Source organism: Acomys minous (genome assembly GCF_964271855.1).
Source record: "Acomys minous genome assembly, chromosome: 3".
In the NCBI taxonomy this organism is placed as follows: Eukaryota; Metazoa; Chordata; class Mammalia; order Rodentia; family Muridae; genus Acomys; species Acomys minous.
The window spans coordinates 132,794,198-132,819,652 of record NC_140485.1 but is presented as its reverse complement, the minus strand read 5'-3'; the positions used below and the strand labels follow the sequence as shown (position 1 = coordinate 132,819,652).

The window sequence follows — 25,455 nt, the reverse complement described above, 5'->3', positions numbered from 1 at the left end:
CAGCTAAGCTCCCCTTAGTTTAGCGACCTTGGATAGCAACACACTTGCCTTGGGCTTGATGTTAAGGTTTCCAGCAAATGCCATCACTTTGGTCATCACTTGTCCCACTTACATGAATAGAAAGTGCATCTCAACCATCCTGAGAGTTTTCCCATTTCATTTAAAATGCTCGGGTACTTTCAGGTTTTCTGAGCTCTCATCTTGGGTGTCTGCAAAGGAGGCATGGTTGAAGAAGATCAAGGATGAGCCCATCGACACTGCCACCCATGACGAGGTGAAGTGTGCGGCAGATGTAAGTTCTGAGCGGGTCCTTGCCAGAGGAAAAATTCTAATTCTTCTAATAATTAATAGTTTCTAATAATAATAAAATTTCTAATAATTTCTAATAATCTAATTGTTAAGCATTCATAGTGTAACTCAATTAAGTTACTCATAGTATAATTAGTTTGTTTGGTGTGTGTGTGTGTGCTTTCTACAAAAAAAAAAACAGGTTTCTATATTTCTTTAAAGACAACATCTCTTTGTATTGCTATGGGGAAGGGTAGGATTTCCTCCTCTATGGAGCTATTGATAGTTTTGAGATTTAAACACTCTTAGCGCTGCCCATAATGTAGCTTTACCTAATAAGGAATGTTGGAGCAAGAAACAGCATGCGTGCATAGATTTAAGAATTGTCATGGCCAGGTTGAGGTGGCACATGCCCTTTATCCCAGTGCTTGGAAGGCAAAAGCAGGTGGATCTCTATGAGTTCAAGGCCAGCGTGGTCTACAGAATGAGTTCCAGGACAGCCAGGGCTACACAGAGAAACCCTGGAAAACCAAATAAGTTAAATAAATAAGAATTGTCACAGGAGACAAGCATACTCTGTGGGTTTGTACAATAAAGTTTTAAGCAGACAACTTGAGGACACGGAGGAATCAAGGAATTCCTTGGTGTTCTTCTGCTATAATCAGGCTGGAGAGCTCCAGATCTGCATATCACGCACATGCTGTGACTAGCACACAGCAGCCCTCTCTCTCAGCAGGACCTCCCCTTGGTACACAGAGAATTCAATTCTCCTTCAGCATTTCTGATCCCTGAAAGTCACATGCCTACTATTAAAAGAGCTTTGTCCTTGTGCGACTGTCTTCTGTGTAATTATATCAAATAGGTTTTTCTGCTTTTGCTATTTAAGTTTGTTTTTCTTTTTTTTTTTCAATCTTATCCTAGAATGCAGAGATCACTTTTGAAGCCAGCTGCTTCCTGTCTGGTATGCACTGGTATGCACTGCGCCAGGCTAACCATGGCTGGTATAGGTGGCTGCCCCAGGAACCATGCTCTCCACTACTAGTTATGGAGACTTAAGGCTGTGGAATCTCCCCAGCACCATCATGGCTAGTGAACCCTCCTTGCTAGGTAGAGCGTGGTCCCACTTAGGCATCTTTTCTGCCTAGTTTTATGGAAGCTCAACTCAAGTTTGATACGTTCAAGGAAACATCTATAAGCATCTCATCCAATGCTAAAGGTGATGTTTGCCCATTAGGTGTGGGCACTGGGACGCCCTTCCTTTTGGCACGTGTCACATGAGTACTAAGAGCACTGTTAGCTCTCTTCTTCTCGTCAGTCTGTTGTGGTGTAGAGCTAGCTCACACTACTGCAATCACTTTACACTTCTTGGGCCGAGGTCATTCCTTCTAGAAAGCTGCAACTTGTGATAACACTTTATTAATTTTTTTAAAAATGTGTCCTTTCATTCCAGGAGATCAGAAATGACATCACCAAAAAAGGAGAGCTTCTCAGCTGGCTGAAATCCAGGCTTAAACATTTGATTGACGTTTCTTCTGAGAACGAAGGCCAAAAGCGAGGAGATGAGCTGGCAGAACTATCAAGCTCTTTCAAGGCTCTTGTGGCTTCACTGTCAGAGGTATGTCACTTATTGCACCAAATGGTGTTCTGGGGAAGGAGGCTGCAGGGCCATCTTTGTTTTGGATACATATAGTTTAGCAAGTAGTTTTACAAAGTAACCATAGTTCTTTATATGGCGATTGTTAGGAAAGATGGGCAGGATGGCTGAGTAGTGGAGCTAATGGCCCATGACTGAAGTCCAAAGATGATCAGTCAGATGGTTTTTGCTCTTACTGAAAGCATCATTATTTCATGAATACCTAAGGATACATTTCAAAGTTTAAGGGAAATGTTTAAGAAGCCTGGTATGATGGTGCATACCTGTAATCCTAGCTGAGGCAGGAGGCTAGAAAGTTCAAGGGCAACTTGGGCTACATATAACAAGTTCAAGACTAGCCTAAGCTACATAGAAAGATCCTATCTATGAGCAAAAAAACAAAAACAAAAACAAAAACAAAAACAAAACAAAAGAAAAAAACCAACTAACCAACCAACCAAACAAAAAAACCACAGAAAGGGAAAAAAGGAATGTCCTTAAAAGCCATAGAAATCCAATAACAGAGCTTAAGCTTTATATCCTACTTCGATATAATCTTGAGTTTTTTATTCAGGGTCTCAAGGCCCCAGTTTCTTTACTTTTAAAGCAGAATTTAAAATACATCAATGACAAGATAAAGGACTTAACTTAAAAGAGATGAAATAGGATAGATATTGAATTTCATTCAGAAATTTAGACCCAACAAGAAAGCAAAGATGTTTACTTCAAGTTTGACAAATACAAATAGCCAAGTCACTACAAATGTAACATTTATAGAACTCATGATTGTCACATAGTCCTCCCTGCTATATGTAGTTTGGTTTATGCATGTGTAATAAAATAAATGTATAAGAAAAAATAAATGACAGTCAAGCACATTGACTTGATTTTAGCCTTAGGAAAAATAAATATGTTACAAAATAAACAGAATCTTGATCTATAGATTAAAAATAAATAAATAAAATACACCAATGAGAGAGTGACAAAGACTAAATTCAGTGCCATAGATAAAGCACTTTGAAGAATGTTGAGACAGATAAGTCTTCATTAGCTGATAACTAGTAATAGTAATAATAATCATATTATTAATAGAAATAATAATAATAATAATAATAATAATAATAATAATAATAATAATAATAAATTGTTGGGAGACCAGAAAATTTTCATTTTAAAAGATGTCTAACTCATTCTAAACTTTATATGTGTTCTGAGGAAATAGGCTATATTCCATTATAGGAACATTTTGCCTAGTACAGCCTCTTTCACTCACTCAGTGTGCAAGTAGGAAGCTTAAAAAGGCAATATGGAGCAAATTTAAAGCTCGTGGGTTTGTGAGAGGGAAGGCAACATAGAACAATACACTAGGATTTGAAAGACATTTTCAAAAAATGCTCTATTGTTTTCTTCTACTTTTCTCCCTTACTGGTTTTGAATAGTATGGGCTCATCATTTTATATAAGGCATTATCACAGTCAGATAATATTCATGGGATTGTAATCAAGGGACCCAAAGATATAAAGTATAAACCAGATACAATTATTATTCTACTTTGACTATCAAGCCATGTACATTTTTCTTTTCTTAATTTTAGAATAGGTTTTTAATAGGGTGCAGAATACTGTCCAATAAAATGAAATTCTCAGTGGCTGTACCACTGAACAATAATTAAATAAACTTAAAACTATGCAAAGTAATAGAAATTAGATATATATTCGTCTGTTTTTAGCTGTTGAGGCACAGTTTTTGTATACACTTATGTGTTATGACTTCATTGAAGTAATTTTATTTGAAGGGAATAAACTTCAACATTACGAGTTCTAGAGGTGTAGCATATGGTATAATAAACAACTGCTTCATATATTTGAAATTATCTAAGACAACAGACCCTGAGTCTCTCACAAACACAAAGTGTGCATGTGCAAAGGGATTGAAGGACTAATTAGCTTAATTAGAGAACTTATTTCTGAGCTAGAGCACTGGCCCTGCAGGTAAGAGCACTGGCTGCTCTTCTCAAGGGTCAGGTTAGGTTCCTAGCACCCACGTGGCAGCTCACAACCACCGGTAACTGCAGCGCCAGCACCAGGGTATGTAATGCCCTCTTCTGGTCTCTGCAGGAACGCAGAGGTAAAAAAACAAAAAAAACTAAAACAAAACAAAACAAAAACAAAAAATAAAAAACAAAAAAACACTCGCATAAAACACAAATTCGTTTTAGGCCACTTCATGTGTCCTAAAGCATCTCATTGTGCCCCTTAGCTGTCTACAGTATTAATTTGTCAGTCTCATCTCCATTTAAAAATATTCCACAACCTTTGCTAAGTAGCTTATTATTTACTTCTTCTTTTCTATGAAAATTTAGGTTGAAAAGATGTTAAGCAACTTTGGAGAGTGTGTTCAGTACAAAGAAATAGTGAAAAGTTCCCTTGAAGGGCTGATGTCCAGCTCCCAAGAAAGCCAGGAAGAAGCTGAGAAGATCCTAGACACGGAAACTCTGTTTGAGGCACAACAGTTGCTGCTCCATCACCAGGTACAGAGTCCTCTCCATGCACCACATGTAGTGTCCATGAGAGACGGAGAGTAGGTTCTGAGGCTGGGGGATGGAGAGGGAGGGAAAGGAGAGGGACCTGGTCTGATGGTTCCAGGCGCTTGGCAGTTCTGTTCTCTGCACCCTCTGATAAACATTACGTATTTCAGACAACTCTGGGTGGCACATTCCTAGACAGTGTAGTTTGAAATTTATAACTTCCTTGAAGTGCCAGATGTTTCAGGTGAGTTTGCTCTTGCAAAAGCTTAGAACTGAAAGCAGAGAAATTATATGTATGTATAGCTATATGAAACTACATATGTGTGCATTTATATATGTATCTATAGATAATCATGTGTATATATATATATTATGTATGTGTATACATGTGAATATATGTATGAATATAAAAGTATAGGTGTATACATGAGTATGTATGTGTATGTATGTATGTGTATATATTTGTATGTATATATGCTTATATTTGTAAACAACCTTTGTTTTTGGTGGTGTATTGAAGCCAGGACCTCAACTTTAAGCTCCAGCTCTCCACTGAACATAATCCCTTGTCCCAAATAATAAGCTATTTTAATTAACTTTGTTTCCTGATAGTCTGGTGGTAGACATGTGCGGATGGAATATACTATTTATATATAAGTATACTTATATATGCTATACTTACATATAAGTATATATGTAAGTATATAAATTTATAAGTATATATAACTGTACATATACTTATATATACATCTGATTTATATTTATAAATAATGTACATATAAAATATACATATATGCATAAATATATAAATATATAAATAGTATATATGAGATTAGTGCTTCTCAAACTCTATAAATCAAAGTATATTCAAGTAAAATATTTAATGATAAAATTCTAGCTAATTTAATATAGAAAATGCTAATGTTATATACTATACACAAAATATTAATTGCCTTAAAAGTGTGTGCAAATCATCAGCCTCTAAGTTTTGTGGAATTCAAGGAATTAAAGTCCATAGCTCTCCATCATTAGAAAAGTGTCAGTGTCCCAAAGTCAAAAAAGATATTTGTATTTGTATTGCTTTAAAACTGACTGGGCCAGGACTTGATTACATGAGTATGCAAACTTTGTAAAGATATATAAACTCAACACTGGTGATCTGTGTAGCATTGTATCTGAAAATAATATTTACATACAATTGTATGAAATGATTAAAATTATACAATATTTTTTTCTTAAATGCAGAGCTTTTCCCTGAAAGCTCAGTATATTAACCATTCGAATATATACCCAGGGAGGAAAATTCTTAATATTTGCATTTGTACATTGCAGATGAAAAATTGACTGGGATTTTTTACAGACAAAAACAATTATTTTAATAAGAGTGTCAAATCAAAATCAATTGTTTTACCGAAGTATTTTTGGAGTGTTGCATATGTTAAATGTTCTCTAAATCCACACGCAATTAAAATGTGAAGGCCAAATTATTTACACCTTGGCGATTCAGAACACAAGCTATGTTGAAGTAGCACCCATCTTTGATTAATTCAGGGTTCTTGATGTTAATGTTTTAACTTTGACCTCTACTTTAAAACCCAGTTCGAGCCTACACCTTGTGAGTCTTCGCCTTCCACACTTCGGATAGTGGCACGATTATAGCCTGCCTAGCTTCAAAGATAATAAAGTTTACAAGCCTAGCAGTGGTGGTGTCACACACCTTCAATCCCAGCACTCAGGAGGCAGAGGCAGGAGGATCTTTGTGAATTCGAGGACAGCCTGGTTCACAGAGCGAGTTCTGGGGCAGGCAGAGCTACACAGAGAAACCCTGTCTTGAAAAACCAATAACAAACAAACACGTTTATATTCATCTACTGAATACTTGCTCCCAGCAAAAGACAAAGACGATCTCAGCAAAGAAGAGAGACCTCCAACAGCAGATGGAGCAGGCACAGCAGGGTGGGCAGGCAGGCCCAGGCCAAGAGGAGCTACAGAAACTGGAGGGCACCCTTACTGACCTGGAGCAGAGCAGGGAGAGGCAGGAACGACGCATCCAGGTAAGGCTAGGCTGGCAAGAGCTGGCTCAGTGCTTTTGTTGTGCCCAGGTCTCAAGACTCCAAAAAGACCACCAGGGAGCCGATTCTGACGTAAACACACAAGGGTCTTTATTACAAACTCAAGCTAGAGTCGTGTATTGTCACCAATGCAGCGGATCGTACATGTGAGGCCCCGAACTTAGGATGAGTGGGGTTTTTAAGGACGAAAACCACAGGCTAGGGGATTTTCAGCTTGGCAAGCATCTAATTGGTCACACAGTGTTGAGCACATTATTCTTTAAACTGATTGGTCAAAACATTGGGGCCAAAGTAAAAACTGTCAGCAGGATATCTAAAAGTACACCTGGAAGTTTGGAGGGGGGGAGCTTGTTTCGCTTAAAGCTGATTGGCTCTTGCTAGGGGAGTTGGTCTCCACCTGTGCCAAATGTACATACTGTGGTTTTTCTAGGAACTAGAGTTTAGGCTAGGTCACTCTTCACACAAGATGGAAGTCGGCCTTCTAAGATAGACTAACTTTGGTTTCTCACTTTGACTTCCTGTCTGAAGCAAGAGCCAGTGTTCACCTCCACTGCTTATGGTGGCATTTTGTTAAGCACTTTCTTTACATGGACTGTTTTTGTCACGACAGAAACTTCCAGAGGTGGGGCTTGTCGACAGCATATTTCGCACATGCAGAGGCTTATCTCAGTTGCTTCTCTTATTGCTGTAACCAAATACCCAGAAAGAAGTAGAAGTTTACAGATAAAAGGGCTGCTTCTTTCTTCTTCTTGTTCTTCCTCCTCCTCATCCTCCTCTTCTTCTCCTTCTTCTTTTTTCTTCCTTCTCCTCTTCTTCTTCTCCTTCTCCTTCTTCTTCCTCCTTCTCCCCCTCCTCCTTTTCCTCTTCTTCTTCTTCCTCTTCCTCCTCCTCCTCCTCCTTCTACCGGCTTATAGTTCAAGGGGATACAATCCATCATGGTGAGGAAGGCATAGCAGCAGAGGCAGGGGCTTGTCTTGTTGCATCCACAGTCAGGAAACAGAGTAATCAGGAAGCAGAGACTGTCCATAAAACTTCAAGGCTCACCCCTAGTGTCCCACTTCCTCCAGCAGGGCTCCACCCCCTAAAGTTTCCACAGCCTTCCCAGTCAGTCTCATCAGCTGTGGACCAAGCATTCAAACACACGAGCCAACAGGAAGAACATGTCACATCCCACAGCAATGCTTAGGAGAGTTTAGTGGCTTGTCCCCCATGTTGCATGCAGTTTGATGATGAACCAGCATGCAGTGCACACTTGTCTGGATCCATGAGCTTGCCCATATCCAGAAAGTCCAACAGCTACACCTTTAAGCCACTCCATGCTTGAGTGTGCTGTTGATTTATCTCCCTGAAAATGATTCGAATTTTTGCTACTTCTCACTCTTGCTCTCCTTTCTTCTTCCCTCTCCCCTACCCGACATTTTCTTGACAATGATTGAAAAGCTCTTTCCCCCTTGTCATTTATCTACATTTTTAAACTACATTTTATAACTACGTATATCTACATTTTATAACCACATCTGTAGAAACACAAGACTTTGCATCTGCTGGGGAACTCACAGGTCATCTGAAGACCCAGGTGTGGGAAAAAAATGCTATCAAGACACCAGTGCCATCCTTAGGCAATGTTGTGTGACATCACACTCGCCACAGTTGTCAGCTTAGGAAACGAATGAGAAGGCCGCAGTGTATTAGGGTTCAGCCTGGTCGTTTGTAATGTGACGTGATGTGCTGTTTGTTTATTCTTAATCTAGGTCAGCTTGAGGAAATGGGAGCGGTTTGAGACCAACAAGGAGACGGTGGTCAGGTACCTTTTCCAGACAGGGTCCAGCCATGAGCGCTTCCTGAGCTTCAGCAGTTTGGAAAGCCTGTCCTCAGAGCTGGAGCAGACGAAGGTATGTCAAGACCACGTGCTTCCTGGTTATCCATTCAGGAAACTCCTTTCCCCCACTATTGTAACTAATTATCATTACACATTTAAGCAATTCTTTTTGTTTGTTTGTTTGTTTGTTTTCGAGACAAGGTTTCTCTCTGTAGCCTTGGTTGTGCTGGACTTGCTTTGTAGACCAGGCTGGCCTTGAACTCAGAGTGATCCACCTGCCTCTGCCTCCCGAATGCTGGGATTAAAAGTGTGCACCACCACTTCCCGGCCTAGCGATTCTTGCTTTTTATTGATGACCCACTCTTTTCAGTCCATGGTGAAACAAGGATACGTACGAGTAGGATTTGCACCTTAAGAGCTAAGATTTTTCCCGAAGGTGTCAGTTCTCCAGCAGAGGTGTGTATAAACTGTTGGATTTCTGGAGCGAGTGATATTTATAACTGTCTGAAAGAAGCAGGGTTTGGAGCTGGAGGACAGACAGACAATCCTGGAAAGAGGAGTGCCATCCGGTGTGAAAGCGCTAAGCATGATGGTTCGGTGCTGTAGCGTGAGACAAAGGGATGTTAGCTTGGAAGTCGGGGCAGTGAAACCTCAAATGTTACTCTCCCGGCAGCATGGAGCTGGATCACTGGAGAGTTCTTTAGAAGGTCACACAGCCAGAGCTGTGCCTCAGCGCAGTGAATGTCTAGGAATATATAGAAATCAAACGGAAAGAGGGAGAGAATAGGGCTCTGGGTACAGATAGAAAGTGCTTTCAGAGCTTTGCTATGTACTTACAGACTCTGTCACGCAAGCCTTATGTCTCCCTCTTGCAGACACTGTCACGTAAGCCTTATGTCTCCCTCTGACCTCCTTGCTCGCCTTACACAGTTTCTGCATTCGTATTCTATTCAGCAGCCCTTGGGCAGTTGTGCTAAGCGACGTTGGCTTCTTCCATGTGCTGGTGTGTGATATGTTCACATGGCAAGTTAAATTTCACAAGAAACATGGCCTGCCATGAGAGCGAATGCTCAGAGAGACTCAAGGTCACCCTGCTACCGAACAGCCGAGCCTATAGTTCTCCCTGAGGAAACCAGTTCTTTCCTGATGCCTTCATGGACACCCATGCGTCACACTCTCTGGACAGTGAGACAACACCTTACAACAGCATTCTATTTGTGTTTAATGGTGTTTTATCCACCTTCTCCTGGTCTTCGACGTTCTCTGCATTGCAACTTACTGTGGGTAGCTCAGGCAAAATACAAAATATTACATATTTTTAATACATATGTGTACACATATATATATATATATTATACAAATACATATATATTCACACATACACTTTTTTCAAACATTGCCTTCTCCGTGCCTCCGGAAAAGATGGGGGCATGACAACACTAAATGACACTTCTGATTGCATTTGTGGAATTTGAGGAATTAATAACACTATTTCATGGTCTTCAAAAATAGACCAGCAACACTTGGGAGCTCACAGGTGATCGTAAGAGAGATTCAGTGCCGTGGCATCAGTAAGCGTCATTCTTTAGGGTACTATATATCTCTGTACCACAGGAAACTCTGCCTGGTTTTCTTTGAACCATAGGTGTCTTCTCTGTAGTAATGATGATACTTACATGGCTCTATTAAGTCTTTCAAACAAAAAGCTATAATGAGTCTATGTTGTAATTTTACCTGTTACTGTATTATAATGACTTTCAAAAGATTTTTGGAAGTCTGGGCTTTCATGGTATTGTAGAATAATTTGGGGAGATGCTTAGAATGGCAGGCTGCCTTTTATAAATATTTACATGGAAGTTCTGCATTGACTGGTGAATATTTAAACCTCTTATCAGATTTCTTTTGCATGAGAAGAAATAAGACACTAATTTTCTTCACTGAAGGTTATCACCAAGGTTTAGCTTTTCTAATTTAATATTCAGCATTATTTACCTGACAAAATTCAGCTAGCACCTAGAGCATAGCAGAACCTCATACAAATCAAGACTTCTGAATTTAAAACAGCTCAGAGTTGCTGAAAATCAACAGGAGGAATAAACTAGTTTTTGTCCGTATGAAAGACATAAAAATGATAATTGGTACCTGCCAGTGTAAGGCACTTAGAAAAGAATCTGCTGAAGGATGTTGACTTCCTCTTCCAGGAAAATGTGATGTGTGCACATTTTCACATGCACACAAGAGAGCCTGAAAAGCAATTCACCAGTGTGAGCAAACAGTAGTTCTCAACTGTAGCACAAGCTTGACTCGTTCAAAATGCAGCTTTGCAAGAGCTGGGTGCACTTTGATCGCAGTTGGAAGAGTGTCCACACAGCACACAGGAAGCCCTGACTAGAGTCCTCTGTGGGTAAACCTAGTATAGTAGTATATGTCTACGATCTCAGGGCTCAGCAGGTAGAGACAGAGGGATCAGTTCAAGAGCAAGCTAGTGACCTGCTTGGCTCATGTGAGCTTCTGTCTCAATTATCCTAAGCCCTGAGCTTCTTGCCATCATGGTGTGTGTGTGTGTGTGTGTGTGTGTGTGTGTGTGTGTGTGTGTATACATAAAGTAAGAATCTACAACATTACTTCTCAGGGAACTAAAAATTCCTCCTACAGGGAAAAATATATGAGAAAAATCCCTGATGCTCTGTACTAGATATGCTAGCCCTCTATTGGATAAACAAATCTATTAGTTGGCCCAGAGATCTACTGTCCCTATGTTGAATGGATCAATAACAACTGGTTATTTTGTGAGATGGCTGGTAGTAAAAAAACATATCTGAGGATAAGTTAATGAATATAAATATCACATATTTCAAGATGATAAGCCCCAATCAGAAGAGAAAGGAGAAACCATCCTACAAGAGCCAGCGGAAGTGTTTTGACAAACCACCTAAGTTGGCCTGCAGAATGGGTGTGTCTTACCATTAAGAGCAATGTAGGGCCATCTCTTGGTCAATCTCTGCAGAATATGCATTTGACTTGGGTGCACCATCCAAGAGTTTAAAATGCTCACCTAACAGCTCTGCCATCTTTCCCCCTTCCCTCTTCCCCCCTTTTTTAAATAGGAGTTTTCTAAGCGGACTGAAAGTATTGCCAACCAGGCTGAGAACCTCGTCAAGGAAGCCTCGGAGATGCCACTGGGGCCCAGGAATAAGCACCGGCTTCAGAGGCAGGCCAAGTCAATCAAGGAGCAGGTCAAAAAGCTGGAAGACACGCTTGAAGAAGAGTACGTGCTTCACAACTTCTAAACCTTCCTCTCTGGGGTGAACTCCCCAAGCAGCGTCTCCTGTGTCTCCTATCCCGGTCTCTCAAAAACCTCCAGGGGTCTGTTGGTCTGTTTCAAGCTGTCTTAAGGAAGCAACTCCCAGCTCAAAGCGAAATTGTCCTCAGACCAGGGGCCAGAGTCTATAATGACAAAAGTGTACAAGGGATGTGGAGTTCATATCTTGAACTGGTATATTCATCACTAAGCCATATCTAGTCATTTCTGTGGCCTTCATAAGATGTAGAGGCAATCTCAAAAATAACCCACATTTATTTTTTTTTCTTTCTTTCTTTTTCTTTTTTCTTTCTTTCTTTCTTTTTTTTTTTTTTTTTTTTTTTTTTTTTTTTTTTACTATTTTATTCTATTGTCACCAGTTAGAAAGGGAGGTGCTCTGATAGCATAGTTTCTAGGCCTAAGTACACATCATGTAGAATACAAGTCTTAGACTCAAAGCACATGAGTGTGTCCATAGTGCCTCTGTATTCAAACTACCATGGATTCACATACCCCATCCAGAAATTACCTGGAAAATGCTATCTTGCTTTTAAACATTTAATATCTATCTGAAAAGAAGAAACAATCTTGTGTCCCTGAATTATCCTTCTATACAGTTTGAAGGAGACAGCTTTTGATATAGTCAATATTCCTTAAAATAATATAGCTAGCATTTTTATTTAGCAACACATTGAATACTAGTGTGTGACTCTCAAGAAACAGTACTGTACTCACAAGATGGAATTTCAGGATGTGAAAACTGTTTTTAGTACTCTTGGGGCCTTGCATTGAACATTTTATATTTGCCTAAACTTTAAACTTTGATCCATATTTTATTTGAGACCAATTCTGGCTTCAAACCTTGACAACTTTATATTTGATGTCCTCCACCAAACTATGTAAACAGTAAATCTGAGAATATATTAGAAAATAAGCTGCTTCTGAATGGATTAGAACATCCATTCAAAGCTTTTATGTTAAAAAAAAAAACCTGAACTATAAGATAGATTGCATTTGCATTTCTTACACTGCTAAGTGCATTAGACATACACAGGGTACAGATTTGAGACTGTGACCCTTGGATTTGACAATCAATTGATGTTATTATTTGTTCTTGGCATCAAGTGCCTTTTGTAGTCAGGTAACACTTTCCCTTCACCCAAGGACATCAGTTAGTTTAGTGCTAAAGTTTCTTCCTCCACTGAAAGCCATGTTCTCCTCATTATCTGTCCAGAGCTAATACCACCTCAGACTCTCCAGTTGGAATCCTATTTTTTAGACTTACTACACAGAGACCCAATGTTGTCTGCCAATAGTTATGGAGATCAAAAACGAGAGTTTGCTAGAGTGTTTTGGAACCAGGCAAGTCTGCAAGTTGCTGAGAACATTACCAGTTATAAACCAAAGGCTTTGCCAAACTGACGAGAGCGCGTGCTGCCCTGCCTGCAGCCTGCAGTTAGACCACAGCTCTATCCTGATTCTCAAACATGTGCTTTACCGAAATATTTTAGTAGAATGTGTTCCGGTAGCAACCCTCCTTGAAAGCAAAGGCAATATGTCGAACTATCAAACCCCAAAAGCTATTCTGGGAGAGTCCCCTATTTGAAGCTTTGAAGATGGCTGCTCCTATGCAGAACTGGGCCATGTGGGCTATGATCTTTGGAGCCAGTGCAGTGCACTGCATCTGAAGCACAGTGCCACTTAAAGCATAGCCCTTGTACTGTCTTCCCAGAAGACACATAGAGGCTCGGGTGAGATAGGCAACTCAGCTCAAGCACCTGTACTTTTCTGCTTAAAGAGTTCCTGCTCTGAAAGAAACACAAATATCTTCAAAACCTTCTCACCTGGTCATGGGTAGGGGAAAAAACTGTCTTGCTATTCTTTATGGAAATACTGCATTTTAACTTAATTTGGTTAATTTTAGTATTAAAACCATGGAAATGGTGAAAACCAAGTGGGATCATTTTGGCAGTAATTTTGAGACCCTGTCCATCTGGATAACTGAGAAAGAAAACGAACTCAATGCCTTGGAAACGTCAGCATCTGCCTTGGACGTGCAGATCAGCCAAATTAAGGTGACCTGCGCACACGTTATGCTTAATCTCTCTTCCTTTACAAATGCCTTTCTTACATTTGTATCACCAAACATTATTTGACCCCAGGACAAATCTGCCATTCTGCCGTGGCTCTTTTAAATTAAATTCATGCCAAGCTAAGAGGTCATGATTGATGATACTTTATAGATGAAATTGTGTATTAATTTTGTCTGACTCACAGACTAAAAGTCAATACTGTGTGCAATATCATTAAACTATTTTTATGGTTGCATTATTCTTTTCCTTGGTTTTGGTTTGACGCCCATGGAGTTCTCGGTTTATACATTTACACATCATAAAATGTGTTCATCATCTACCACTGTCCTTTTTAAGAATCATCCCAGATGTCAGACTCAGATGTGAGCTGTGTTAGCTGGGCATGGTGGCACATGTCTCTAATCCCAGAAGTCACAAGGTAAAGGGAGGAAAGACTGCCACAAGTTCAAGCTCTGCCTGATCTACATAGTGAGTTCCAGGCCCCTCTGGGATACGCAGTGAGACCCTGTTGCCAAAAGCAAATAACACTCTCCACCTTCCAAAAATGTATTAGTGACACCTACTCAGAAGTAAGTGGCGTCTACCCACTTAGCCTGAAGAGGGAGCTAGAGAGAATTTTTTTCCTTCCCTATAGGAAAGCTCTTAGACCTGGTTGCTTTGTTCATTTCATTTATGATCTTCCTGACTGGACAGAGTATTTTTGATGCATTAGCTTTCCTGCTGCCAAAAGAACTAAGAACTAAGCTGACCATCTTAGTAGAACAGTTAAAAAATATGGGCTGAAAAACTGAGATTGGAATAATTATTCTTTGCTTAGTGTACACACACACACACACACACACACACAGAGTCTTTAAGAATGTTCTACATGTGTACAATGTATTTTGATCATATCCACCAGCTAGTCTCCCTTCTAACTCCTTCCAGAACCTCCACCATGTCTCCCTTCCCAACTTTATTTCCCTTTTTAAATATACACTCTGAGTATACAATCTCATGCCACGCGGGTTCAGGTTCAGCCACTTCCTTCTGCTAGCTCTGTACCTTTTTCTTTTAAGTGGAAAAAAAACAAAACAAAACAGAAAAAAAGTGGAAAAAACCTCTTTGCCATTGTGTTCTATTAAATATAACAAAATAAAGGCGAGGACACATTTTCGCTGTGACTCAGAATGACAGCCATGTGCAGGGTGGGAGGGAACATGCTATCCCTGTCAGATGGTCCTGTACAACTGCAGGTCCACAGGACGTGACAAATGCAGCCTGCTGTCCTCTGTCCTCTGTCCTGTCCAGGAAAACAGCTGCCAGGCCCTAAAATAAAATTCACGAACTATTTTTAACTCTTTAATAAAAAGTTGCCATTTAAGCATTTTTCCCTGAGTTCTAAGAAAAAAGAAAATGCCACATTTAAATTGTTTTCACCTCAAAATTTCTCCTTCCATGAATTACCAAACACTTTATAACTTACTTTATTCTGTCGGTAATTCATTTACTGAATTTAGTCTTATTAAAGCACTTCTGAATTTTAAAATTTATTAAATGCCACCCCATTCCTCAGAAAAATTAGAAATACTTAATTGTTAATATAGTCATGGGAATACAGTAATAGAAATACATTTTGGCACATCCAAAATGGCACTTCAAAAATGATCTGAAATACATTAAGTAGCTATGAATGGCAAAATTGATACTTATCAACAGAGGCAACAACGGAGTGGAGCCCAACGGACTTTGATCTAGATAGAAGGTTCATGTTCTAATTCCAAACTGATGGTTGGAGGAACACTATTCAGAAAGATTAAAAGCACATTTGCAATATTCTTTTCACCTTAAATCAAGCTTACAGTTAACAATGAGTGGACCATTTGCATGTCTATGAAGACAAGCCCACTTACGTTCACCATTATGTGAGATTCTAAGTCAATACTAATAAATAGCAACAACATATTCTTGCCTCATCTTACATCTTCACTCTGAGAGAATTCTCTTTTTCTTTTTACCACAACCTCACAATCTAACTGGATGGCTGTGTTCATGAATTTGTTGATTACACGAGTGGCTCTGAGAAGTTGTAATTTCGCTTTTAGTTAACATTCCTTTTGTTATGCGCTGTGATTATGTAGGCAAATTATTAACACATACTACATAATATACATTTTGAGCTTATAAGAGAAAGAATTTGGTAAAACAAAAAAGAAGCTGGGCATGGTGGCTCATACCTGTAATCCCAGCACTCAGGGAGGCAGAAGCAGGTGGATTTCTGTGAGTTTGAGACCAGCCTGTTCTACTGAGCAAGTCCAGGACAGCCAAGGCTACACAGAGAAACCCTGTCTCAAAACAAAAACAAAAACATTAAACAAAAACAAAAAGAAGGACAGCATCTCTAATTATGCTGAGATAACAAATGTCTGGCAGGCACTCTACTGTAGTCACATATATGAAAAGATGAAAGTGAAAAGGGCATGCCAAGCTGACTTTAAAGTGACATGAGATGTTTCTAATTGTCTCATCTTAACAGAAGTCATAGATTTATTTTTCCTGGAGGTACCAATGTTTCCCACTTACTTGCATCTGAAACTTGACATATTTTTACATCATCTTGTTCTGCAGCCTTCCTTAGAGAAATGGCTTTCATTTCCTTATGTTTATTAGACACCCCTGCCCCGATGGTGGCTCAGATATCCTAAGTAGCTCTCAATTCTTTGCCTGCATTGGCTAATAGTATATAAAGTATCTTTTCTATCCCAAATTAATTGGATGATATGCACACATTATTTTCCTGGAGACTACCCAGCCAGTGAAGAAAGCAGTGAAGTCCCAGATCCTGTGAGAATTTGTCAGATATTAAAATTCTTAGACCAAGTGTGTCTGGTCCCCAATGATGGAGGATAAGTATGCTGATCAGCTGTATAGTGGGAAACCACGGGCCTAAGAAACAAACGATACATTGTCAATGGTTGTTTTTCCTGTAGGAGTGCAAAGGGCTTAGTAAATACAGCATGCTCGATTACATTTGGAAAAGTACATTCCAATATTACCACTTTTGTGAGTTCCTGGAACACACTGCTTCCCCAGATCAGCTAAGACACTGTCTTCAGAGGCACCCTGAGAACCCAAGCAGCAGCTTCTTGCTCGTTTCATCACAAGAAGTGGCCATTTCTCTGTCTTCGCCATCCAACCAATGCAACCACCATTAGTACGCACTTTTTGTGCATTTCTATGCATCTGTCCTCCCCAAATGAGGTTAGGGAGGCAGGTGGTATCATCTGTTTGCAGCTGCTTTCCCCTGCCCCAGTTGGATGTCACTTAAGCAAACTGTCCTCTGCTGGTGTTTCCATCACTTTGTGAAGGTGAGCCTGTTCTGCCCTCACTGACTTTTTTTTTTTTCTTGTTTTAAATATTAGGCCACAATCCAAGAAATAGAAAGTAAAGTCGACAGCATTGTAGGGCTAGAAGAGGAAGCCCAGTCCTTTGCCCAGTTCATCACCACAGGAGAGTCCGCTCGCATCAAAGCCAAGTTGACACAGATAAGAAGATATTGGGAAGAACTCCACGAGCATGCACGGGGACTAGAGGGGACCATCCTGGGGCATTTATCACAGCAGCAAAAGTTTGAAGGGAATCTGAGGAAGGTAAGAACTGGCCTGTGCATGCTGACGTTACATATCTAATATTATATAGACCAACAGTGAACACTCCAGAAAGGGGAGAATAAATAAAGACCACAGGCAAATAACCCGATAAGTGGTCACTAAATTCAGAATTGCTTATGCGGCACCTCTGGGAAGAGATACACAAACGCCATTGTGCGTTGTGTTAAAGTTAAGTCTTAATATTTTTTCTTTCAAATAAGATGCATTGACTTTTAGACTTCATTGATGCATGATTTTAGATCTAGTTAAAATCATCCCCAACAGATAGGTTGCTGTATTCTCTATAATCTCCTCCGCCTAGTTATGTATCTTAACTTATTTTTATGTCCCACCATTTTTTTTTTTAGATCCGGCAATCTGTGTCTGAATTTGCAGAGAGGCTGGCTGATCCGATTAAAATATGTTCCTCAGCTGCAGAGACATACAAAGTTCTCCAAGAGCATATGGTGAGAGTGTACCGCCACCCTTTTTCATATTTAGCCACTCAAAAATTTGGTTACTCCTACTTGAAAGGAAAACAGTAAATATTGTTAGAAAGTTAAACTTGGAAATATTTTATGTTAGTTGAGGGATTAAATGGTTCTATCATCATCATTTCTTGTTACAAGACAATCAAGTATGCAAATGAGTTTCCATTAATATGTATGTGTGTGTATGTGTGTGTGTGTGTGTGTGTGTATGAAATAGCCTATATTTACTGGGATGGGGTGATGGGTCAGTTGATAAAGCACTTGTATATAAGTACCTGTTGGGACAAGCACCCACAGAAATCAGGGCTGACACAATGACCTCCTGTAACACTCAAGAGGCAAAGCCGGGACCATAGGGGTAAGCTGGTTAGCTAAACCAGTCAAACTGAGAGCTCCAGGTTCAGAAGAAAGCCTGCCTCAATGAACAAAGTGGAGAATGATTGAGAAAAACACCTGACCTCAAGTTTGAGTCTCCACATGTATATCCACCACATGACCACACATATCACACACACACACACACACACACACGGGGGGGGGGGGCAGGGGGGAGATATTAACAGCCACATTTAGACGTGAGGCAACCTGTCCCTTCTAACAGGTCTCTGAGAACCCAAGTTTTTGTCCTGGCTATTTAGCTCCAGATCGTGTTCAGTCTTCAGTAAGAAAGGTGCAAAAATCAAGAACCATGCACAAAGAGACACTAACAGGAAGCACGTTGACTGATATGCAAAACCACATACACTGTCTTTTAGGAGCATGCGTGCACACATGTCTCTATGACAGAGGAAGGGAGCTGCAGGAGCAGAAAACAAATATTACCAAATGCACACCTGGAAAGAGTGGTGGGTTCCAGATTGCTTGAATATGTTTGGCAAGAAAGCTTCTCATTATTCACATATTTTAATATAAAAAAGAGGGAAGTAGAAAAATCCAATTTGATGAAGTTATTCTAACATTCAACTAATGTTAAGATATGGGGAAAGATAACATTCTGGGTTTTCAATATTTAGGTTTTTAGAACAAAACATTTGGAAATAAGTCATTCTTCTGCCTTGAGTTTCTGATGTGAAAAAAAAAAAGAAATAAAAATTAAAATGTCTCCAGATTTTTATGAAGGTTAATTTTTAAAGATTTTATTTTTATTTTTTTAAAGTATTGTATAGGGGGAAGTATTTGCACATAAGACCAGAGCGGGCATCAGAGTCCCTGGAGCTTAGAGATGGCTGTGAGCTGCGAGTGCAGGTGCTAAGATCTGAACTTGGGTTCTCAAGAAGCACATCCCAGGCTCTTCATTGCTGAGCCAGCTCCCCAGCCACAAAGATTCAAGTAACTCACACAGTGCACATAACACAACACAACGTAACACAACACGACCGCTCTATTCTGAGCTCCTTTATCACCAGCACCATCATCGTCACCCCTGCCAAAGGCCACGTTTATGAACCTTTGGATATATTTCTCTAAGTAAAATAGCATCTTACGTGTGGTTCTTGTAAGGGAAGACTAGGACTTTAAAGTTTCATGTAGTCAGCATATAATGAATAATAATTTTCACAAATTGTCTAACTTTGAGGTTGTATATTTGTACAACTTCGTATTCTTTTTTGAAAATGTATGATCTTGCTCTGAACACACTTGTCATGACTTTTTTTTTTAAATTAAAATGACATTTACATATTCTTAGCAGAGATAGTGTGGAGGTTGGAGGACAGCTTACAGAATCAGTTCTCTCCATGTGGGTCGGGGGTATTAAAGTCATCATGAATGGGCTGGAGAGAAGGCTCAGAGGTTAAGAGCACTGTCTGCTCTTCCAAAGGTCCAGAGTTCAATTCCCAGCAACCACATAGCGGCTCCCAACCATCTATAAAGAGATCTGGTGACCTCTTCTGGTGTACAGGTATAATTCAGGCAAAACACTGTAAACATAATAATAGATAAATAAATCTTTAAAACAAAAGCAAAGTCATCATGCTTGGTGGCAAGCACCTCTCCCCAGCGAGCCGGCTCACAGGTGCTAGCCTTAGATTCATGACTGGGGAGCGTCTAGTTCCTTTCATATTACTACGTCGCTGCAGCAACTTTCTCTTCACATTCACCATGTCTTGTTGCCAATTATGGCAGGACGCTGTTCAGTACCATGGCTGCCTTCACGGCTGAAGGAAAAGCCATGACGGGGTCTCACTGAAAAATGGCCCTCTCTGTTCTTGCTGTGCTGCTGCTGTTGTCCAACTGTCTCTCTCAGACACAGTCCTGACTTCTGTGATTTTCAGGTACCTGAGGTCAACCACAAGCTAAAGAAACTAAAGGGAAAATTCTAGAAATAAGTAGCTCATACATTTCATATACTCTTCATTGCCATAGGAAAAGACGGGGCAGAATGAGCATATATTACAAAGGGAACTGATTAGACTGACTCACATGGACCACACTGGGTAGTTCAGCATGGCTGTCTGCTCGAGTGGCTAAGAATCTGATAACTACTTAGTCCACAGGACTATTTTTAGTCCCAGCCAGGCACTGGAAGGTCTAGAGGTTTCCTAGAGAGCCACGGTCTTCCTTATTGGAAGAGCAAAGGATGTGGCGGCAGCAGCAGCCACAACAGGGTAGGTATACTCACCAGCAAGGGATGAAGGTGAAAAGGCAAAATGTGACAACTTTTCCCCCATTCTTCTTTATATCACAGCTGGTAAAGAGTTAATCATAGGCTCACCCAGAGGCGTGTCTCTCAGCTGATTCCAAATCCTGTCTAGTTGAGAACCAGAACCAGCCATCACAATCACAGGCATAATTACAATTGTTGTGTCTTAGTTAATGTTGTCAGTCTCTTGCTATTCTTGGCTTGTAAATTAAACTGGACCCGGGCATAGAGAAAATGTACTCTGCATAGGCTGCCATCTGCATTTATAGGCACTGCAGATCATTTCAGCCCACACCTCCTGTGAAGTAGGAAGCTCCTGTGTTCCCTCTGATCTCCCCACAGGATCTCTGTCAAAGCCTAGAGTCTCTGCACAGCACAGTCACCACTTTCTCAGCCAGTGCCCAGAAGGTGGTGAACAGAGAGGCCTGCACCCGGGAGGCTGCGGCCCTACAGCAATGGTATGAGGAGATACTACACAAAGCCAAAGAGAGACAGAGGGCGCTGGAGGATCTGCTGGCCCACTGGCAGAGGTGAGCAGGGCTAACTCTTGGCTTTCTCTCCACGGTGGATAGGAGCACGCAGGTGAGCTGTTCACCAAGTCAGTGCCTCTCAACCTTCCTGACACTGCGACCCTTTAATTCAGTTCCTCATGTGGTGACCCCCTGACCATAAAATTAATTTCGTTGCTGCTTCATAACTGTTACTTTGCCACTTTTATGAATCATGGTGTGAATATATTTGGGGATAGAGGTTTGCCAGAGGGGTCGTGACCCACAGGTTGAGAACCACTGCTCTAGGTGGTAGGAAATAACCACCCTAGATTATGATGAGTGGATTTGGATGTCTACCGTGAGATATTCATTGAGACGTAGGCCTGAGAGTATAGAGGAAGCATAGGTATCTTTACATAGATGTGAGCAAGCATGTAAAGATTAACTTGAAAATGAATGAAGTGTATAACTTTAATATGCAGAAATAACACAGCCACTGTGTATCGTGTGTAACAGTTAAAGCTGGACCTGCCAACCTGGAGAGATTTCATCTTCAATGAAGTCATGTTTTTTTCCCCCTCTGTCTTTAGGTTGGAGAAGGGACTGTCACCCTTTCTAACCTGGTTAGAGCGATGTGAAGCCATAGCCAGCTCACCAGAAAAGGACATTTCTGCAGACCGAGCCAAAGTAGAAAGTGAACTGCAGTTAATACAGGCAAGTTCAAGGAGGGCGGTTGCCTTTTAAAATAAATTAATGAAATATCTAAGTCCCTTAATTTTTTTTTAACCATCCACAAAGCATCATTTGACAGCAAGATGTGCTGAAACAAGGAGGCCACTCCTGACTAACAGACACAGTGGCATTGGGATACTGAAAAACCTTACAGGCCTTACTAGCATTTCAAAAAGAATTGTGTTAGAGGTGATCTAGAGCCAATGGTAAGCCACGTAACAACTGTCTATAACCGTTTTCACAAGAATGCAATGCCAGCCTCAAGCAGCCCTCTGGGTCAGTCCTATTAGAGTGAGGCCTCTCTTGCGCTCTGTTCCTCAGGCCCTGCAGAATGAAGTTGTGTCCCAGGCTTCATGCTACAGCAACGTCCTGCAGCTGAAGGAAGCCCTGTTCTCAGCGGCCTCCAAAGATGACGTGGCGATGATGAAGCTGCAGCTGGAACAGCTGGATGAGCGCTGGGGAGACTTGCCGCAGATGCTCAGCAAAAGGTTGGTCCCTCTCTACAGAAGGGCCTCTAATAACGCTCACTTGTCTGCAAGCATGAGCCGGGTGTTTTGTTTGATCTCATTTAACATGGCTGCTCAAGGGATGATTACAGAAGAGATGAAAACTACTTTCCCAGTCATGTTTGAGCCCAAGGATGTCCTTAGACGTGAACAGGAAGTGGCATGGAAACACAATAAGGAATTCTCTAATCCAATATATCAAGTCTGGCCATCACCTTGAGTGTAGGCAGTGGAGGGTATGGGTGCAGTAAGGCTGCTGTTTCAGGATGCTTCTGGAAACTGGGCAAGGGAGGATAAAGCTTAGACTGGAGCTGGGTGGAACAGGGAGAGGTACCACTTTGCTTGTGGTGATGACGTTGTGGGAGCAACAGGCACGGCTCAGATGTGGTGAGGGTGACCTGGTGGGGTAGCACGGAGGAGGAAGAACAACCCGCCAGAGTAGACAGTGGTTCACTGAGACCAGGAAAACCACGAGAAAGACAGAGTGTGGAGAACTGAATGTGTTTAGAGGTCTGGAGTGTCTGTGTATAGCTGGTTTACTTTGCCCGGGAATAAGCTTCTTTCCCAAGGTAGAGCAGGAACCTTTCTGTTCCTGGGGGCCTTTTAAAGTCTCTCTCTCCCCCCACAGGATGCACTTCCTCCAGACCGCGCTGGCTGAGCACAAGCAGTTTGATGAGCTGCTATTTTCCTTCTCTGTCTGGATTAAGCAGTTCCTCAGTGACCTGCAAATGACTTCGGAAATAAATTTAAGAGACCATCAAGTGGCTGTTACTCGGCACAAGGTAAAATGGATTCTCTAAAGATGGGAAAACAGATATATTCAGAAAAGTGTCTGTTGACTTTCGCCGACCTGTGCAGATCTTGTCTGCTTGACCTGAGATCTGAGGACGTGGAAGAATTTGTAGTAGACCTTCTCTCAGTTTCAGTGTGTACGGAGCGGCCCTTTCCCAGAACTCTCTCAGGACAGACCAAGTCAAACACAATTGTCTGGCATGCACTAGAGAGTCTTTCTGGGAAAGCACAAAAGCGAGACACAAGGCCATATGCAGAGTCAGGCTGCACTGGCCAGATCGGGTGCTATAGCTATGATCTGACATTCAACAAGAATAAACATGGCTTAGAAATTAAACCTCGATGCTCATCAAGGGGGCACAAAATCACACCCGAGGACAACCCAGGGAACAGAGCAGAGCTGAGGTGAAAGGCCTGCTGCGTTTTCCCCCCACAGCCTCTCTCAGTTCCCCAAGCATTGTTCACAGTGGGCCACTCTTCAGCTAGTGTTCTGACTAGAGCCTTTGAATTCAAAGGGACAGCACACTTAAATACATACATGACACTAATTTAGATTTTTTTATTTGTATGAAAAATGGCCTAATAATTGAACTTATGGGTCCAGCCAATGTGTTTGGCAGGTAAATTAAGCAGATGAAAATCACTTTGGGTAAGGCAGGTGGGTAACTCCAGGAAAAAAAAAATTATAGCATAAATTGTTAAGGATTTCCGTTTTGTTTCAGTCTAAAACCAAAGACTAATACAGATCCCAGTGTTTAAAGGCTCATTATTTTTTTTTAATGAATTAACCACTCAATGTGATAATGGTTCTAAATTCATGGATTATCAGTATTTTCCCTTACTTGTAACCTATGAATAATATCTACTGTGGTAATATTAAAGTTCAAAATCAGATATTGATCATGTATTTGGGACGATGGAGTTTCTATATAGAATCTATATAAAACACTTGATAATTTCTGGGTGTTTTTTTTTCCTATGCTGGCTCTGTGCCTTCTCTAAAAAAGGGGAAACAATCATCTATTCTATAGGACAGAGACAGTTTTACAGCTACGGAAGTGCTGTTCAACCTGTGGCTCGCGACCTCTTTGGAAGTTTGCACAGGGGTCTCATGTCAGCTATCCTGCATATTAGATATCTACATTACTATTAATAACAGTGGCACAATTATGGTTATGAAGTAGAAATAAAGATAATTTTATGGTTGGGGTCACCACAACATGAGGAACTGTATTGAGGGTCGCAGCATCAGGAAGGTTGGGAACCACTGGCTTACCTCTGGCACCCCAAAGAGACCGTGAGAGAGTGGGTATTTTCTGAATAACTGTATTTCAAAGGGATGGTTCAGAGGCCAGAACCAAAGGGGCGGAGGGAATGGACCCAACTGAGAAGATTTTCTATGGGAAAATCACTTTAAGGACAAAGAAGGGATCTGAAGAGAGAGAGAAGTAGTTTAATGGTCAAACTGGGCACTATCTAAAGTAATCGTCATGATCAAGCTTAAAAAGGTAATGGTTTCTCTATAGTGGGAGCCACACTAAAGCTGATAACAATCTTCTGCTGGATTTTATCTATGGCTGATTGTGAGCTGGTCAAAATCCTACTCAGTTGTCTCAAATCAGGCATAGATCTGAAAGTAATTAGGTCAGAGTTATGCTCTATACGGCACACATAGATGAGCAAAATGAGAAAGCTTATGACTGTTTCTGAATGCTTCACTATAGATAACTTTAAAATATTTCATCTATTTTTAATTGTGTGTGTATGTGCGTGCGTGTGTAGATGTGTGAGTTTATATACTTAAATGCAGTTGTCCATAGAGGCCAGAAAAGGCCATTGACTCTATTGGAGATGAAGATACAGACAATTGTATCTTCAGAGCTTTCTGAAATAGCATGATCACTTCTAAGCACAGAGGCATCTCTCCAGCACCCATGGATGACTTCTAACTGCTAAGCTAAAGGCCGAGAGAAAGGCTCAGTCAGTAAAGCCCCATGCAAGCACAAGGGCCAGAGTCTGATCTCCAGCACTTGTGTAAAAAAAAAAAAAAAAAAGAAAAGAAAAAGAAAAAGAAAAAGAAAAAAGAAAAAAGAAAGGCAGACATGGAGGTATGTGCTTAGGATCCTATTTTCTGGGAGGCACTGATAAGATGATCCCTGAGGCTTGCAAGCCAGCCAGTCTCACCAAGTCAGATATGTTAAAGTTCATTGAGAGACCATGCAGGGGAGAGCAACTGAGGGAGATAGCCAGTGCTGACCTCTAGCCTTCAGGTGTATGCATGCACACATGCATGCCAAGGCACACATGAATAAGTATATATACATACACACATGGAAATATAGCTAACTAAAAACAAACAAACAAATAAATAAATGCTAGGCTATCCATTGCTGCACTATGTACTTGACATTGCAAACCCTGTTGTTTATCTGTAGTATCT

General features: G+C 40.8%; 1 protein-coding gene across 19 annotated transcripts in view; it reads left to right on the top strand.

Annotated features, from left to right (window-relative positions):
• The window catches only part of SYNE1 (spectrin repeat containing nuclear envelope protein 1), a 463,289-nt gene that overhangs the window by 165,849 nt on the left and 271,985 nt on the right, over nucleotides 1-25,455 (top strand). For 18 of the 19 annotated variants that reach the window (XM_084774487.1, XM_084774489.1, XM_084774503.1 and 15 more), the window contains 13 exons: nucleotides 184-292; nucleotides 1,739-1,903; nucleotides 4,284-4,451; nucleotides 6,338-6,502; nucleotides 8,272-8,412; nucleotides 11,447-11,607; nucleotides 13,565-13,715; nucleotides 17,135-17,362; nucleotides 17,731-17,829; nucleotides 20,837-21,024; nucleotides 21,576-21,699; nucleotides 22,039-22,205; nucleotides 22,852-23,005. In XM_084774487.1, the coding sequence (XP_084630613.1) occupies nucleotides 184-292; nucleotides 1,739-1,903; nucleotides 4,284-4,451; nucleotides 6,338-6,502; nucleotides 8,272-8,412; nucleotides 11,447-11,607; nucleotides 13,565-13,715; nucleotides 17,135-17,362; nucleotides 17,731-17,829; nucleotides 20,837-21,024; nucleotides 21,576-21,699; nucleotides 22,039-22,205; nucleotides 22,852-23,005 (2,020 nt within the window). Of the gene's footprint in view, nucleotides 1-183; nucleotides 293-1,738; nucleotides 1,904-4,283; nucleotides 4,452-6,337; nucleotides 6,503-8,271; nucleotides 8,413-11,446; nucleotides 13,716-17,134; nucleotides 17,363-17,730; nucleotides 17,830-20,836; nucleotides 21,025-21,575; nucleotides 21,700-22,038; nucleotides 22,206-22,851; nucleotides 23,006-25,455 lie in introns of those variants that run through there. The other variant, XM_084774495.1, reaches the window with a different exon arrangement.